At 51.5% G+C, this 14,202-nt stretch overlaps 1 protein-coding gene across 1 annotated transcript in view; it reads left to right on the top strand.

Annotated features, from left to right (window-relative positions):
* The window catches only part of MAP3K14 (mitogen-activated protein kinase kinase kinase 14), a 53,386-nt gene that overhangs the window by 19,449 nt on the left and 19,735 nt on the right, over positions 1 to 14,202 (top strand). The window contains exons 2-6 of the mRNA XM_032163925.2: positions 6,759 to 7,034; positions 8,233 to 8,302; positions 10,159 to 10,369; positions 10,478 to 11,092; positions 12,567 to 12,704. Of these exons, the coding sequence (XP_032019816.1) occupies positions 6,779 to 7,034; positions 8,233 to 8,302; positions 10,159 to 10,369; positions 10,478 to 11,092; positions 12,567 to 12,704 (1,290 nt within the window). The 5' untranslated portion in view covers positions 6,759 to 6,778. The remainder of the gene's footprint in view (positions 1 to 6,758; positions 7,035 to 8,232; positions 8,303 to 10,158; positions 10,370 to 10,477; positions 11,093 to 12,566; positions 12,705 to 14,202) is intronic.

Genomic DNA, 14,202 nt, shown 5'->3' with positions numbered 1-14,202 from the left:
TTGATTGTTTCAAGAAAATGAAACGACCTGTTAAAACCATCAAGTTAAGTCATAACACATAACATAACAGGATTTAGTGGTGTAACTGAACTAAAAGTCTGACAAATTGATGGCTGATTCAGCCCTGACTGACGAGACCCCTCATCAGTAAGGGATCTTCTTCTGCTTCCTGTCTACATGGGCTAAGAAATTATTACCAATAGTAGATGGGCAGATGCTAGGGGTAGTAATATCCACATGAGTAGTAATACTGCTCAGTTCCTGGATGTTCTAGATGCCTCTGCCAACCAGATTTTATTCTAGGAAGGAACTGGAGATCCTTGGGTCCCAAGAGAATGGGCCAAGAGTGTCCTGGCTTGAGCCCTAACTCCATGTTGGATGCTCTAACAGTATAAATTGAGCCTCATTTATTCCTGTAGGTAATGTACCTCTGTAAGCCTTAATTTCTTCATCTGTAAAACTGGAGATAATATTGCCAATCTTGCAGGGTTAGTGTGGAATGCATCAGCAAGGGCAGATAGAGTTCCTGGCACAGTGCCCCATACACAGAAGACATTTATGGACGGTAGTGGCTATTACATTCCTTGGCACTTGGGAGACACTCATTGAATATTTATAGAGTGGATGCAGAAGCCTACCATAAAAGGCTTCATTGAGTAGATAGGCCTTAAAGGATAGGTGAGATCTGGGCAGACATTGATAAGGGAGGAAGGCAAGCAGCCACTCCCTATGGGAGGAACAGGGTGGGCAGAAGAAGAGAATCAGAGGCTTGCCCAGTGCTGCCCTGCTCAGGCAAGTGAAGGAATCAGTCTGGAACAAACTGGGGGAAGGGCTGCAGGAAGGGCAGAAAGGGTAGAAAGGGGAGTCAGGGTGAGCATGTATGGGGACTTCTGAGTCTGCCTCGCCAGATGGCTGTTTTGCCAGGCCAGCTTGCTCTGCCTGATACTTGCCCTTGGTTCCCTCTTTTTTTTTTCCCTCCCTTTCTTCCTTTATTTTTCCTTTTGAGATGGGGTCTTGCTCTGTTGCCCAGACTGGAGTGCAGTAGTGCAATCATGGCTCACTGCAGCCTCAACCTCCCAAGCTCAAGCAGTCCTCCTGCTTCAGGCTCCCAAGTAGCTAGGACTACAGGCTTGTGCCACCATGCCTGACTAATTTTTAAATTTTTTGTAGAGATGAAGTCTCACTATGTTGCCCAGGCTGGTGTCAAACTGCTGGTCTCAAGTGATCCTCCCGCCTTGGCCTCCCAAAGTGCTGAGATTACAGGCATGAGCCACCGCGCCCAGCCCAGCCTCTCACTTTGGGTAGGCAGAGGTTTGCTTATTGTGGCCTGGTGGCCAGGCAAGCTGAAGGCTTAAAAGAGGAAGTCGGAAGAAGATTGGTTTTCAACCAATATCTTATTAAGGAAGTTGAGTCATTCTACTTCTGCTATTTATCCCCTCTGGGCATTCAGAGAAGGACAAGTTTTTACTTCCAGATGAAATAGTCATGAGAGGGATTTGCCTTGGCCCCTTGTAGACATTTTCAAGCTGGCCCTGTAAGACAGATTTTTATTTCCCTTTCGTGTATGGAGAATCAAGGCTCCAAGCATTGCATGAACTAGGTAAGGCTCAAGATACCTTGGCTATATGGTGCTGAAACAGAGAAGTCCCATCTTCTCAGTGATAGCTTTTAGTAGCCTGGTGACAGACAAGGGAATGAACATTCATTTAGCCTCTTCTGTTGGCCAGGCAACCCGATTGGCGTTTCATGTACTTATCTTCATTCGGTCCTCAAAACAGCTCTGAAGGAGCTAAGAGAAGAAACTCAGAGAAGTTAAGTGGCTAGCTCAAGGTGTAGATGTCGGCTTAGGAGGCAGCAGTCTAGGTTCAACCCCACCTCTGCAACCTGCAACTGCCTAACTTTTGGTATGCTACTAAACTTCCCTAAGCCATATCTTCATGTCTGAAAATGAGATGACAGTAGGTGCTTTGTAAATATCGACAGTTAGTGTTCTGAATTGGAGTTGTCTGTCCCTCAAAGAATCCTGACAGATGGACTATATTCACAAAACTAGAAGGAACCTCAAAAGATTTCCTAGGCCGCTGGTTTCCAAACTCTTTTCTTGGAGAACTAGGATTTTGTAGAGGTCCTTGGTGGATGAAGGGACACTGAGCATGTGGAGCTCTTTCAGCCAGGGCAGCGGTTTCAAATGTGAGTTACATGCCAGTTGCATGCATCTGGCTCTTTTAGTTATTGGGAGTTGAGGTATGATTTCATTTGACAAAAATGGTCCCACTGCTCTTCTTAAAAAAAAAAAAAAAATTGTTAAGGCTAGAACCCATAACTTCTGGTTCCCAGTCTGGAATTTTTACTGTGTTATACTTGCTAAAACAGGGAACTGAAATATGATATGTTCTAAAAAGGTTATCATCTTTGAAGATTAACATTTAAAACATTGCTTTTGTACCTTCCAGTGAATCAAAAATTTGTTTACTGTAAACCCCATTCCTGCCCCAGAATCCTAGGAAAAGAAATTTTGCTGTCAGAGAAAACACCGCTCTCATCACCTCAGAACAGCACTGTCCAATAGAACTTTCTGCAATGCTGGACATGTTCTCTGTCTGCACTGTTGAGTATGGTAGCTAGTGTAACAAGGAAATGATTTTAAATTTTTACCTCATTTTAATTAAATGTAAATAGCCACATGTTGCTAGTGGCTACCATTTTGGACAGTATCGCCTTGACTATAGAGCAGGGGTCAGGTGGCAGTCTCTGGCCCTTTGGCATCAGAATCATCCAGAGAACTTGTCAAAAGTACAGATTCTGGGCCTAATGCCCAGTGACTCTGGTTCAGCAGGCCTAGGAGGAATGCATTTAAAGAACTTATCTGGTTATTCTAATCTGTGGTCAGATTGGAAACTGCTGCATTGGAGAGCTTTTCCTTGGAGTGGAAGAATAGAGCCAGAATCAGGCATTTAGCCCGGCCCTGATCTTCTAGGGAGACTAGAGCAACTTTCTGGGGAATGGCAGATCCTTGGAGAATCTGTCGAAAGCTATGGACCAAGTCTTCCCTGGAAAAATGCAAATTATATTTTTCTGCCTGAATCCATCCTTGAACCTAGATTAAGAACTCCTTATACAGCTATGCCCAGAGGTTGATCTGGTACTGTCCAGATCATTCCTATCCCCCAGGCTTCTCCAGGAGGTCACTGAGGCACCACAGAAGAAAGAACTAACAGTGTCTGTGCATCAGGCCTCAAAGAATATGGAGTGAATTCCGCTCCTTTCCTTTCCTCTTCTGATTTCATGGGCTTATGGGTGAGCCATGTGGGTTTGGCTGTTGCCACTGCTCATGTCCTCAACTCTTATGCAGAGAGTAGAGGGCCCAATGCATTTGGGGCCTGAATGAAACTGAGGAGAGTGTCTAGGCTGAGGAATGAATCAGGAGTTTGACTTGCCTTCAAAGGCAGAGACATAACTGGCTCCCACTTTGTCCTCCCCACACACTGCAGGAGGGAGAAGGGGCAAAGCGGTAGGGCCATGAGCTGAGGTGACAGCCAGAGGCCAAAGTCCAGGGCTGGGAAGGCCCCCTAGCCAGTAGTCCTGGACTTAATACAGAACCATGATTTTTGTAGACCAGAGTCCAGATAGAATTAGGAAAGGAGGGAGGGAGCAAGTGCGTCTGTATGTGTGTGTGTCTGTGTGTGCATGTGTGTGTGTGCATGTGTGTCTGTGTGGGAGGTGGTGTTTGGGGAGAGCCACTGTCAGGCCAAAGTGTCCCAAGAATAGCCTCTTGAACTTGGAGGCTGTCGGTGAGGGTCTGAGTCATGGTGATGTGGCACAGAAAAGCCAGCCACGGGAGGAGCTTTAAAGCTCCCAGGCTGTGATTTGTGCCCCTGGGAGGTGAGGGTCAGCCTGTTTTCCCCATGTCCTTCACAAGTTCAGCTGCCATCTGCTGGGTCAGCTTCTCAACAACCTCCTTGTTACTGTCTGCCTGCCAGGCTGTTGGATGAGTCATCGGGGAACTGCAAAGGAGGCTCTGAGCGTGGCTGCCTCAGCCTCAGCTTCCACTTCTCTGGGAAGAGGGGAGCCTGGTGTGCTCACAGAGGGGCGCTGGACAGCTACCTACCTAACACCAATATGAAAGGACAACTCTGGGACTCGGGATGCCCTGCACCCCCTCTGGAGGAGTTCTAGCTCAGGATGACCTATCCAGAACCGTCCATTGGGCCATGCCAGGCAGAGACAGGCTATCAGAGCCCCCACACAGCCAGATCTCTAATAGCCACGTGCCCTCAGAGCAGCAACTGCACTGCCTGGCCTCATTTTTCTCATTCATCAGGCAGGACTCTCTCTTCCTCCTCAGCATTCAGGATCATCCTGTCTCCAAAGGTTATGGAAAAGCAATCTTTGTCCTTGGAGTCCCTCGTTCAGCCAGCGTCAGTTGCCTGGTCTGTGGCCCCTGTGCTATACACTGGGGAGGCACTGTGTGCAGGGCCCCACCTCTGCCCTCAGAAGCCTGTTGACCAGGGAGGACCTTAGTGTCCCCTCCTGCATTTGCCTGTAACCCAGGAGCTTGGGGAGTGGGCATCATAGCCTAAAGAACCTAGGGTCTGGATCCTGGCCATGCCCCGTCACACGTGGGTTGGGTGACCTTGGGCAAGTCTCCACTGAATTAGGCCTCAGCTTCTCCAAATAGAAATGAGGAGGTCATGCTCACATCGAGCTCCCTGTGAGCATTCCCTGCTGCTGCTAGGTTTGGAGACTTTTTGGTCTGTTCTTAAGATCTCGTTTCCCCTGGTAAAGAGGCTGAGAATGGTGGGATCAGCTCTGGGCTTAGGTCAGTTTCTTTTTTGGAGGTAGAGTGGGGTGGGGAAGTGTGAGGTGGGATGAAAGTACAGTTACCAGAAGCATAGCCAGCCTTGAAGGGCTTTTGCCTAATTGGATGTCAGAACACCCCTTAGACTTTTTTTTTTTTTCTTTTACAGACAGGGTCTTGTTCTGTCACTCAGGCTGGAGAATACAATGGTGCAATCTCAACTCACTGCAGCCTCAACCTCCTGGGCTCAAGCATTCCTCCCACCACAGCCTCTAGAGTAGCTGGGACTACAGGCACATGCCACTACCCCAGCTAATTTTTTGTATTTTTTTGTAGAGACAGGGTTCCACCACGTTGCCCAGGCTGATCTTGAACTCCTGGGCTCAAGTAATCCTCCTGCCTCAGCCTCCCAAAGTGCTGGGATTACAGGCATGGGCCACCGTGCCCAGCCCCTCAGACTTCTTAAGATCCTCGGGTAACAGTGAGGCCACCCATTCGGCCTCCTCAGCATCTGACGTTTGGTACCAAATCCAGGCATCCTTGCAGGAAGCTGGAGCTGCTCCGAGTTCAGAGCTAGAAGACCCTTGAAGACAGAGATGCAAGGAACTAATCAATAGTGAACAACAAACCCCACCACACCCCCCAGCCAAGCTGGCAGAGCCTTTCATAGACATTGAGGTGGGAAGACCGGTGAGGCAGATTCAGAAGGAGGAATGCTTCAGCCTAGTACCTCAGCTTCCCACCATCTCATTCAGTCCTCAGGCCTCAGGGCAAAAGGCCAGAGGCCTTAGCGTTCAGCTTCCAGATGGTATGCCTGTCTGCCCCAGAAGCAGAGAAGTGATCCAGGGTTCACAGAGTTATCGCAAGGAAGATGATTTCTGCTGGTAGCAGCTTTAAGACAAACCTACCATCAGAGAGCAGTTATTAAAAATCTGTCTGAATTTGGGACCTTCTCAGGCTGTTTCTAAAGCAAGTCATGCCTGAGAGGGGCCCTGCCCTTTAAAAACTCCCAGTCTTTAAAAAGGTTTCCAAATGGTAACAGTCTCAAATCAGTGCTCTTCTCTTTTTTGCCAATTCCAGTCTGCAGGCTGTTTGCACAGATTGTTGGCAATTCTGGGTTGCTCTTCTTTGCAGCTTCCTAGGGCTGGGCAAGACAGAACCCAGAAAGACATGAATTTTTGTGCTTTATTCTTTATTTCTAGAGGTATAGGTTGGTGTTAGGGCCTTTAATATAAATTCTACTCCTGATGTTGCCTGAATGAAAAATGATACCTAGAAGTTTTCAGCCAATGAGTTTGGACATTAGAGGAGGAAGCATGTTAGTTCCTTCTGGAGAGCCACAAACAGACGCATTGGGCAAGGAACCACGTGCTGAGCACCATTTGCATGCTGAGTTTTAGACTTTGTAGGACACACGCACACACACACATATCTACCTCCTACTAGGGAACAGAATAGAACCTTGCTTCTCTCCACTTGGAGAAAAGTCGCTGTGGATGGTGTGTGTCAACAGGTCTTCTCCAAAGGCTTATGTGGGGTCAGTGAGGCCATGGTTTTGGAGTTTGGGATTCACCACCCTGTCCTGGGGAAGCAAAGTTTGCCATAAAACAACAGAAAAAGATTCAGCCACCATAAAGGCAAGAAAGAGCCAACCCAGACATTTGTGCCACAGCTGTCCTAGAGGGAGTGGGCTGGCATCCTTGCTGGACACAGTGAAGGAGGCTGTTTATGTTGTGGTACTGGGAGGACCAGGGGCCTGTGCCGTGTGGAACATGTGTAGATGTTGAGAGGTGGACTCTGTTACCATTGAGGATGTTTGGAGGATGAGTATGTGTGGCAGAGGCACACATAAAGAGGCAGAGACCCTTTGCCCCTGCCTTTCTCCCCCAACCCAAGGCTGACCTGTGTTCTCCCAGGTCTGGGATTCTAAGTGACCTTCTCTGTGTTTGCTCTCTCTCAGGGTGAGCACAAGCCTGGGAGATGGCAGTGATGGAAATGGCCTGCCCAGGCGCCCCTGGCTCAGCAGTGGGGCAGCAGAAGGAACTCCCCAAAGCCAAGGAGAAGACGCTGCCACTGGGGAAGAAACAGAGCTCCGTCTACAAGCTTGAGGCCGTGGAGAAGAGCCCTGTGTTCTGCGGAAAGTGGGAGATCCTGAATGACGTGATTACCAAGGGCACAGCCAAGGAAGGCTCCGAGGCAGGGCCAGCTGCCATCTCTATCATCGCCCAGGCTGAGTGTAGGGGCCTGGGGTTGTTGTGGGCACGGGGCAGGTGGGTGGGCCTACAGGTGGGTAGCTGGGCCCAGGGGTTCCCTATGGAGGAGAGATGTCCGTGTCACTGCTAGATAAGATTCTCATGAGACACAACCAGAGGTCTGTGCCGAGAATCATGGAAAGTGGGGTGGTAAAAGTGCACAGATGGTGGATGTGGCAGGGGAGGCTGTGCCCATCATGACTGGAGCAGGGGAAGAGAGGTAACAGATGAGCGCTCGGGACTCTTTGCAGAATCATCAAGCAGGCCATCAACCTTCTGCTGTGACCTTGAGCAGCCCCAGTGTCTGGAGAGGCTCCAGACAGGAAAGGCCAGGTCTCCTGGAAAGCCCCGCTGGGGCCTGTAGGGCCTTCACCATCTTCCACCTAGAGGTGGCCCCACCCACAGGAATGAGCACTGTGCTCTTGAGCCTGCTGGGCCAGTCCTGGAGTGGCAGGCCGCCGCAGGATGAGGCCTAGTCTGGTCCTTTCTGCTTCTACTGATGATACCTTATGATGACTAGTAATGGTAGCTTCCCTTGGAGACAGAAACTCCCACGAGGCCTGGGTAGGGCCAGGAGTCCTCTCTCTCCAACACCTTCCCTCAACCCAGGAGGCTTCTTGGGGTGGAACCTGGAGAGCTGGACAGCCGTGCTGGCGTTTCTCCACACGCACACATCCTGCCCTCATCTCCCACTTCCTCCTAGTTGGTTTTTGAGGAGAGATGAGAGAATAAAAACTAAAATGTGGAGAGTGACATAATAATTGTTTTTAAAAAATACACATATATCCACACTTATATGTACACACCTATGTAAATACCTAATAGCTGGTATATATTGAGCTGTTTTTCCTATGAGCCAGGCACTGTGTTAAGTGTTTTCTGTAGATCATCTCACTTCAGCTTCATAGGAAGTGAGGCGGGCGCCCTGTGATCCCCATATTATAGGCATGGCTGTTTCAGAGCAGGTGGCTGAGGCCGTGGTCTGCTCTTGACCAGTAAGCTGAGAAGCTGGGGAGAGACAGTGCGGGAAGGAGGCATTGGTGGGGAGGTGACTGCCAGACGGGTTGTCTGGAAAGGAGGGGAAGGAGAGCCGCCAGAGGGGATCTCTATAAGACGTCTCTCCCCTAAGTGCTGAATTCCTATTTTTTCTCCTCTCTGCTAATCTAACTCCTTTTGCTTTAGGTGAGAATAGCCAAGAGTTCAGCCCCACCTTTTCAGAACGCATTTTCATCGCTGGGTCCAAACAGTACAGGTAAGCAGGGGAGACAAGCCTGAGTGGGAGGTGGGGACTGGACCCAGCGTCCTCGTCCCCAGCGCTTGCCTGGGCCGCTCCTGCTGACCCCGGGCTCCCTCCCTCAGCACCTGTGGTTCAGCTCCTGGAACTCGCCCAGGCTTTCCTGGCTGAGCTGCTCTCTCAGCCAAATAAGCTTTTCAAAGGCTTTTCACAGCTTGTGGCTGACTGCCTCTGGGCCACATCAACTTGACGTTTTATTTTTATTCTCCTCAGAGTCCTTAATGCACCCCCTCGTTTCCCATCAACAGGGAGGGTGCTGGGAATAGAAGCTGCTTCCCACTCTTGTGTGACCGTGAGCGCAGGCCGGGTTGGTGGGGCGGGGGGGGCTTCCACTGTCCTCTATGAGAGAAACCTGTTGGTGCCTTTTCTCCTGGGAGATGCACCGAGTAGGGATGCAGGCAGTAGAAAAGGAGGGGACAGATAGACTTGGTGGCCCGGTAGAAAGGAAGCCAGGGTGGGGCTGAGTCTGTTCCCAGGCTCTGCATTCCCCCACAGATGATTTTTTGAAACAAGAGTTCGAGTGCTAGGCGCGATGGCTCTCACCTATAATCCCAGCTCTTTGGGAGGCCGAGGCAGGTGGATCACGAGGTCAGGAGATCGAGACCATCCTGGCCAACATGGTGAAACCCCATCTCTACTAAAAATACAAAAATTAGCTGGGCGTGGTAGCGCATGCCTATAACCTCAGCTACTCGGGAGGCCGAGGCAGGAGAATCGCTTGAATCCAGGAGTCGGAGGTTGCAGTGAGCCGAGATTGCGCCACTGCACTCCAGCCTGGTGACAGAGTGAGATTCTGTCTCAAAAAAAAACAAAAACGAGTTCAAGCTAGAAACAGCTCCTTCCCCTATCACCAGGCAGGTTTTTGTATCAGTGGAGTTTGGAACCTGCTAGTGATGAGGAGGGCAGCTGGCTGCCTTGGAACCAAGAAATGCTCAGTTTGATGGGATTCCTTCTGCTGTCCTGGGTGCCTTTTGGCCCAGGGTAGAAGCCTCTGATAGACACACTTCTTTCAGCTGTCCAAGAGAAGCCTGTAGGCCTCCAGTGGTCTCCAGGACTGCCATGAGTCTGCCTCCTCTGTGGGGGCAGAAGATGAGGCCAAAGGAGGGTGGCTGAGGCCATGATCTGCTCCACAGCTGTTCTGCAGCAACCCGTCTGTTGCCAGGTCCTTTAATACTTGGCAGGGATCCCAGTCCAGTTAGAGCCATGGCAGTGATGAGCCCCAAGGCCAGCAGAGAAAGTCAGGCTCCCCAGTACCAAGCAGCAGCCCAGGCTGTTCACCTTCCACAGCAGCCAGGGACCCCCAGGAACTGTGAGAGTGGAGGTGACCAGCCTTACCTGTTCCTCCATCCGGAGGCAACAGAAACAAGCTCTGCTCAGTCAGAGCTGAGAGGCCTGCCATGAGTGTGGCCCCCTCCTGGGAACTCTCCAGGGGCAGCTCACCTTGGAGAGCAGTGAGCGAACCGTGTCTGCTCCCCTGACTCTCTCCAAGAAGTGCTGAGTCTATACCCCATCACCATAGTAACAAGCACAGCCTCTTGGCAACTTGCCTTGGGGCCAGACACTGAGCTGGGCTTTTTAAATGAACTAAATTATTGAAACTCCATTTCCACCCTGTATGGCAGAAAATACCAAACCCATTTTATAAGTGAGAAAACTGAGGTTCCTTGGGATTTAGAAACTTTGCCGCATTCACACAAGTAATGGCAAGCTGGGATTTGACCTTGGATCTGCAGGAGTCCAGATACAAGTGTCTGGACCATTCCATCTTCCTGCCTCCTCCTGCTCAATATGCAAATCTGTCCCTTTTTTGACAGCCAGTCCGAGAGTCTTGATCAGATCCCCAACAATGTGGCCCATGCTACAGAGGGCAAAATGGCCCGTGTGTGTTGGAAAGGAAAGCGTCGCAGCAAAGCCCGGAAGAAACGGAAGAAGAAGAGCTCAAAGTCCCTGGCTCATGCAGGAGTGGCCTTGGCCAAACCCCTCCCCAGGACCCCTGAGCAGGAGAGCTGCACCATCCCAGTGCAGGTGAGACCCTCCACCCACTGCCCAGACCCCGGGTTCATGGGGCCTTGGAATTGGAGCCTGTCCCTGGGCCCTGGCCCTCTGTGCTGACAGCTGTGTTTCCCCCCACAGGAGGATGAGTCTCCACTCGGTGCCCCATATGTTAGAAACACCCCACAGTTCACCAAGCCTCTGAAGGAACCAGGCCTTGGGCAACTCTGTTTTAAGCAGTTTGGCGAGGGCCTACGGCCGGCTCTGCCTCGATCGGAACTCCACAAACTGATCAGCCCCTTGCAATGTCTGAACCACGTGTGGAAACTCCACCACCCCCAGGACGGAAGCCCCCTGCCCCTGCCCACGCACCCCTTCCCCTATAGCAGACTGCCTCATCCCTTCCCATTCCACCCTCTCCAGCCCTGGAAACCTCACCCTCTAGAGTCCTTCCTGGGCAAACTGGCCTGTGTAGATAGCCAGCAACCCTTGCCTGACCCACACCTAAGCAAACTGGCCTGTGTAGACAGTCCGAAGCCCCTGCCTGGCCCACACCTGGAGCCCAGCTGCCCGTCTCGTGGTGCCCGTGAGAAGTTTTCTGTGGAAGAATACCTGGTGCATGCTCTGCAAGGCAGCGTGAGCTCAGGCCAGGCCCACAGCCTGACCAGCCTGGCCAAGACCTGGGCAGCAGGGGGCTCCAGATCCCGGGAGCCCAGCCCCAAAACTGAGGACAACGAGGGTGTCCTGCTCACTGAGGTAACTAATCCCCCAGCACCTGTATACATCCCTCCACCAGCAACCTGGGGGATGCTTTTCTCTCTTTATCAGAGTCACTCTTGCCTGTGGTGACAAACAGTAGGATAGTGCTCATTGTGGGTGAAAAGTATAATCTCTTATCCGCCAGCCTCACTTCTCACAGCCTTTTTAGCGTCTTCTGTTCTGAGTTCTTCTGGTTGGTCACCTCCTGCTTGCTGAATGTGGGCACTGCATGAATAGTACACACGCTGAGGACAAGGGGAATCAGCCAGGAGCCACTGGAGATGTTATCATGGCCCCCAGAGACGGAAGATGAGGATGGGACCTGTTTTCACCACCCACCTCCTTCCCTTTTTCCTCTTGTTCACTTCCCAAGTAATTGTATAACTTTAAATGATTTTATCAAACTTTGATTTCCGGGTTTTATTCCATCCATCCACTTTTTTTTTTTTTTTTTTTTTTAATAAATGTGTTTTTTGAGACAGTCTCACTCTGTCACCCAGGCTGGAGTGCAGTGGCACAATCATAGCTCAGTACAGCCTCCATCTCCTGGGTTCAAGCAATCCTCCTGCCTCAGCCCCCCAGTAGCTGGGACTACAAGCGTGTACCACCACACCCAGCTATTTTTTTTTTAATAGAGATGAGGTCTTGCTGTGTTGCCCAGGCTGGTCTCAAACTCCTGGGCTAAAGCAATCCTCACACATTGACCTCCAAAAGTGCTGGGATTATAGGTGTGAGCCATGCACTGTCTTATTCCATCCACTTTTTAATTTTTTAATTTTTTTCTTTTGTTTTGAGACAGAGTCTTACTCTGTCGCCCAGGCTGGAGTGTAGTGGCACTGTATCAGCTCACTGCAACCTCCCCCTTCCAGCTTCAAGTGATTCTCCCACCTCAGCCTCCTGAGTAGCTGGGACTACAGGTGTGCGCCACCATGCCGGGCTAATTTTGTGTTTTTTGGTAGAGACAGGGTTTCACCATGTTGGCCAGGGTGGTCTCAAATTCCTGACCTCAAGTGATCCGCCCACCTTGGCCTCCCAAAGTGCTGGGATTACAGGCATGAGCCACCATGCCTGGCCCCTCCCTCCATCCACTTTTAACATCATCCTTGACCCCGGCCCCTCTTCACTGTTCCTCCCTTCCCTCCACCTTCTAGCTCCTGAGTTTTGTTTTTTCATTGTCAAGGTGATTGGCAGTTCTGTTTCTGTCTCACCATCACAAGTCTGGGATGTTTTTCATCACAAGGATCAGTGGCCGCAGCCCATGAACCCTTCCCTTGCCTTCACCTCATTCCTCTACCCCCTCTCTGGTGCTGCCCGGCTCAGATCCCTGACTTCGCCCCAGGCTGCCTGGTTGTGAGGGCTCAGCTCAGCAGCCCTGGCAAGGTCACCAGCTGGAGAGCCTTCCTCACTGTAGCCCTGTAGTCCTCTGCTGCCCTGGCCACTAAAACTGTCCTCTCTCTCCTGCCAACCCCAGAAACTCAAGCCAGTGGATTATGAGTACCGAGAAGAAGTCCACTGGGCCACGCACCAGCCCCGCCTGGGCAGAGGCTCCTTTGGAGAGGTGCACAGGATGGAGGACAAGCAGACTGGTTTCCAGTGCGCTGTCAAAAAGGTACGCCAGGGCTCAGGGGCTGAGTGAAGAGGGAAGCCAGGAAGGGGGCCTGGTGTGTTCCCTCTGCTTTCTGTCAAGGACAGTCGCAGGGTGGCCATGGGTCTGACTTGTGAACAGAACTTGGCTGTCACTAGCCACCTGAGGTCGGCTGGAACTGGAAGGGAGCAGCCTGTCACGTGTCCTGGCCTGGCTGCTGCCCCTGGCATATGTGTATGTGAGAGGCAGTGTGAGAGGACACACGTGGCCTCGGTGTCTCAATACAGCCAGGGCCCTGAGGGGCAAGTCCCAACATGGAAGATGGTTGGAGCGTCATGAAATTCACACTGAGGTAAAACCCCTGAGCCACATAGGAGGCCGCCCCCGACCTGGGCCAGATGATGGGAAAGCAGTAGCCTCCACCTGTGGGGTGCTTCCAGGAGGAAGCCAGCCTCAGTGGGAGTGGGCAGATCTGCCGGAGTCAGAGCTGCGCCCCCTGTTGGCCAGGTGTGCCACAGTCCTGCAAGACAGACATGGTGGGGACATGAAGCTTGGCAAGACAGGAAGTCACTGGCCGGGTAGCAGAGCCCTGATTCAGACCAGGTCTGTCTGACCTGAGAGTTCGGCTTTCAACCACACTCTTCAGGAAGAAGAGGAAAGAAGATAGACTTGTTGTCCTAGAGTTTTGAGTAGAGATAGAAGACAGGAATCACCTCTCCCACCCCTTCATCTCACTGATGTTAGAAGTGGAGAGCAGAGAGGACAGTGTGGCATGCTGGGCCTGGAGCTGAGGCTCCTCCTGTCAGATCACACTGTCCGGTCCCAGAGGGAGCATCGGTGGCGGCTGCAGACCCACAGGCCTCACGGGTGTCGGTCCTTCTCCCCGTCACCAACCTTTCCCCCACCCCCAATTCTCGATCATCTTGATTGGAAGCCACCTTGTCCCCAGTCAAAGCTCTTGGCCAGGACCTAAGGCGCGTTTCTGTGGACCATTCCCTTGGCCCTCTGGGCAGGGTGAAGTAAGCTCAGAGATATACCTTGTTTCAAGTGGCTTATGTTAGAGACACTCCAATCCCCAAAAGGAAAGCAACAAATACAGGTAGAGCATCTGCAATCTGAAAACCCAAAATCTGAAGTGCTCCAAAATCCAAAACTTTTGGAACACCAACCTGACACAGGAAATGCTCACTGTAGCCAGAGCACAAAAGCCCAGCACACGCTGGCCCCATTCAGAGCAGACACTGCCACCACCGTCTGGGGTGCCTGTGGCCTTAAGGGCAGAGGAGACAACTGGGATGTGAATAAACCCGGCTTCCCTGGTGTGTACTTGGGCTGGATGGTGAGACTAGTGAGGGGACTATCTGCAGGTACCACCCCAAACTTCAGACACACTATGTCAAATACGAAAACTCTGCCCTCACCACCCCCGACTGGCAACACGTGCTGAGTGCGTGCTGAGTTCTTGCCGAGTTCTTGCCAGTGTGGATCATCGTCTTCCACTTGGGGAGGCCAAGGCCGCATG

The sequence above is a fragment of the Hylobates moloch genome, unplaced genomic scaffold (genome assembly GCF_009828535.3).
Source record: "Hylobates moloch isolate HMO894 unplaced genomic scaffold, HMol_V3 SCAFFOLD_10, whole genome shotgun sequence".
Classification (NCBI taxonomy): Eukaryota; Metazoa; Chordata; class Mammalia; order Primates; family Hylobatidae; genus Hylobates; species Hylobates moloch.
The sequence above is the reverse complement of the archived record's forward strand: the minus strand, read 5'-3'. Positions and strand labels throughout refer to the sequence as shown.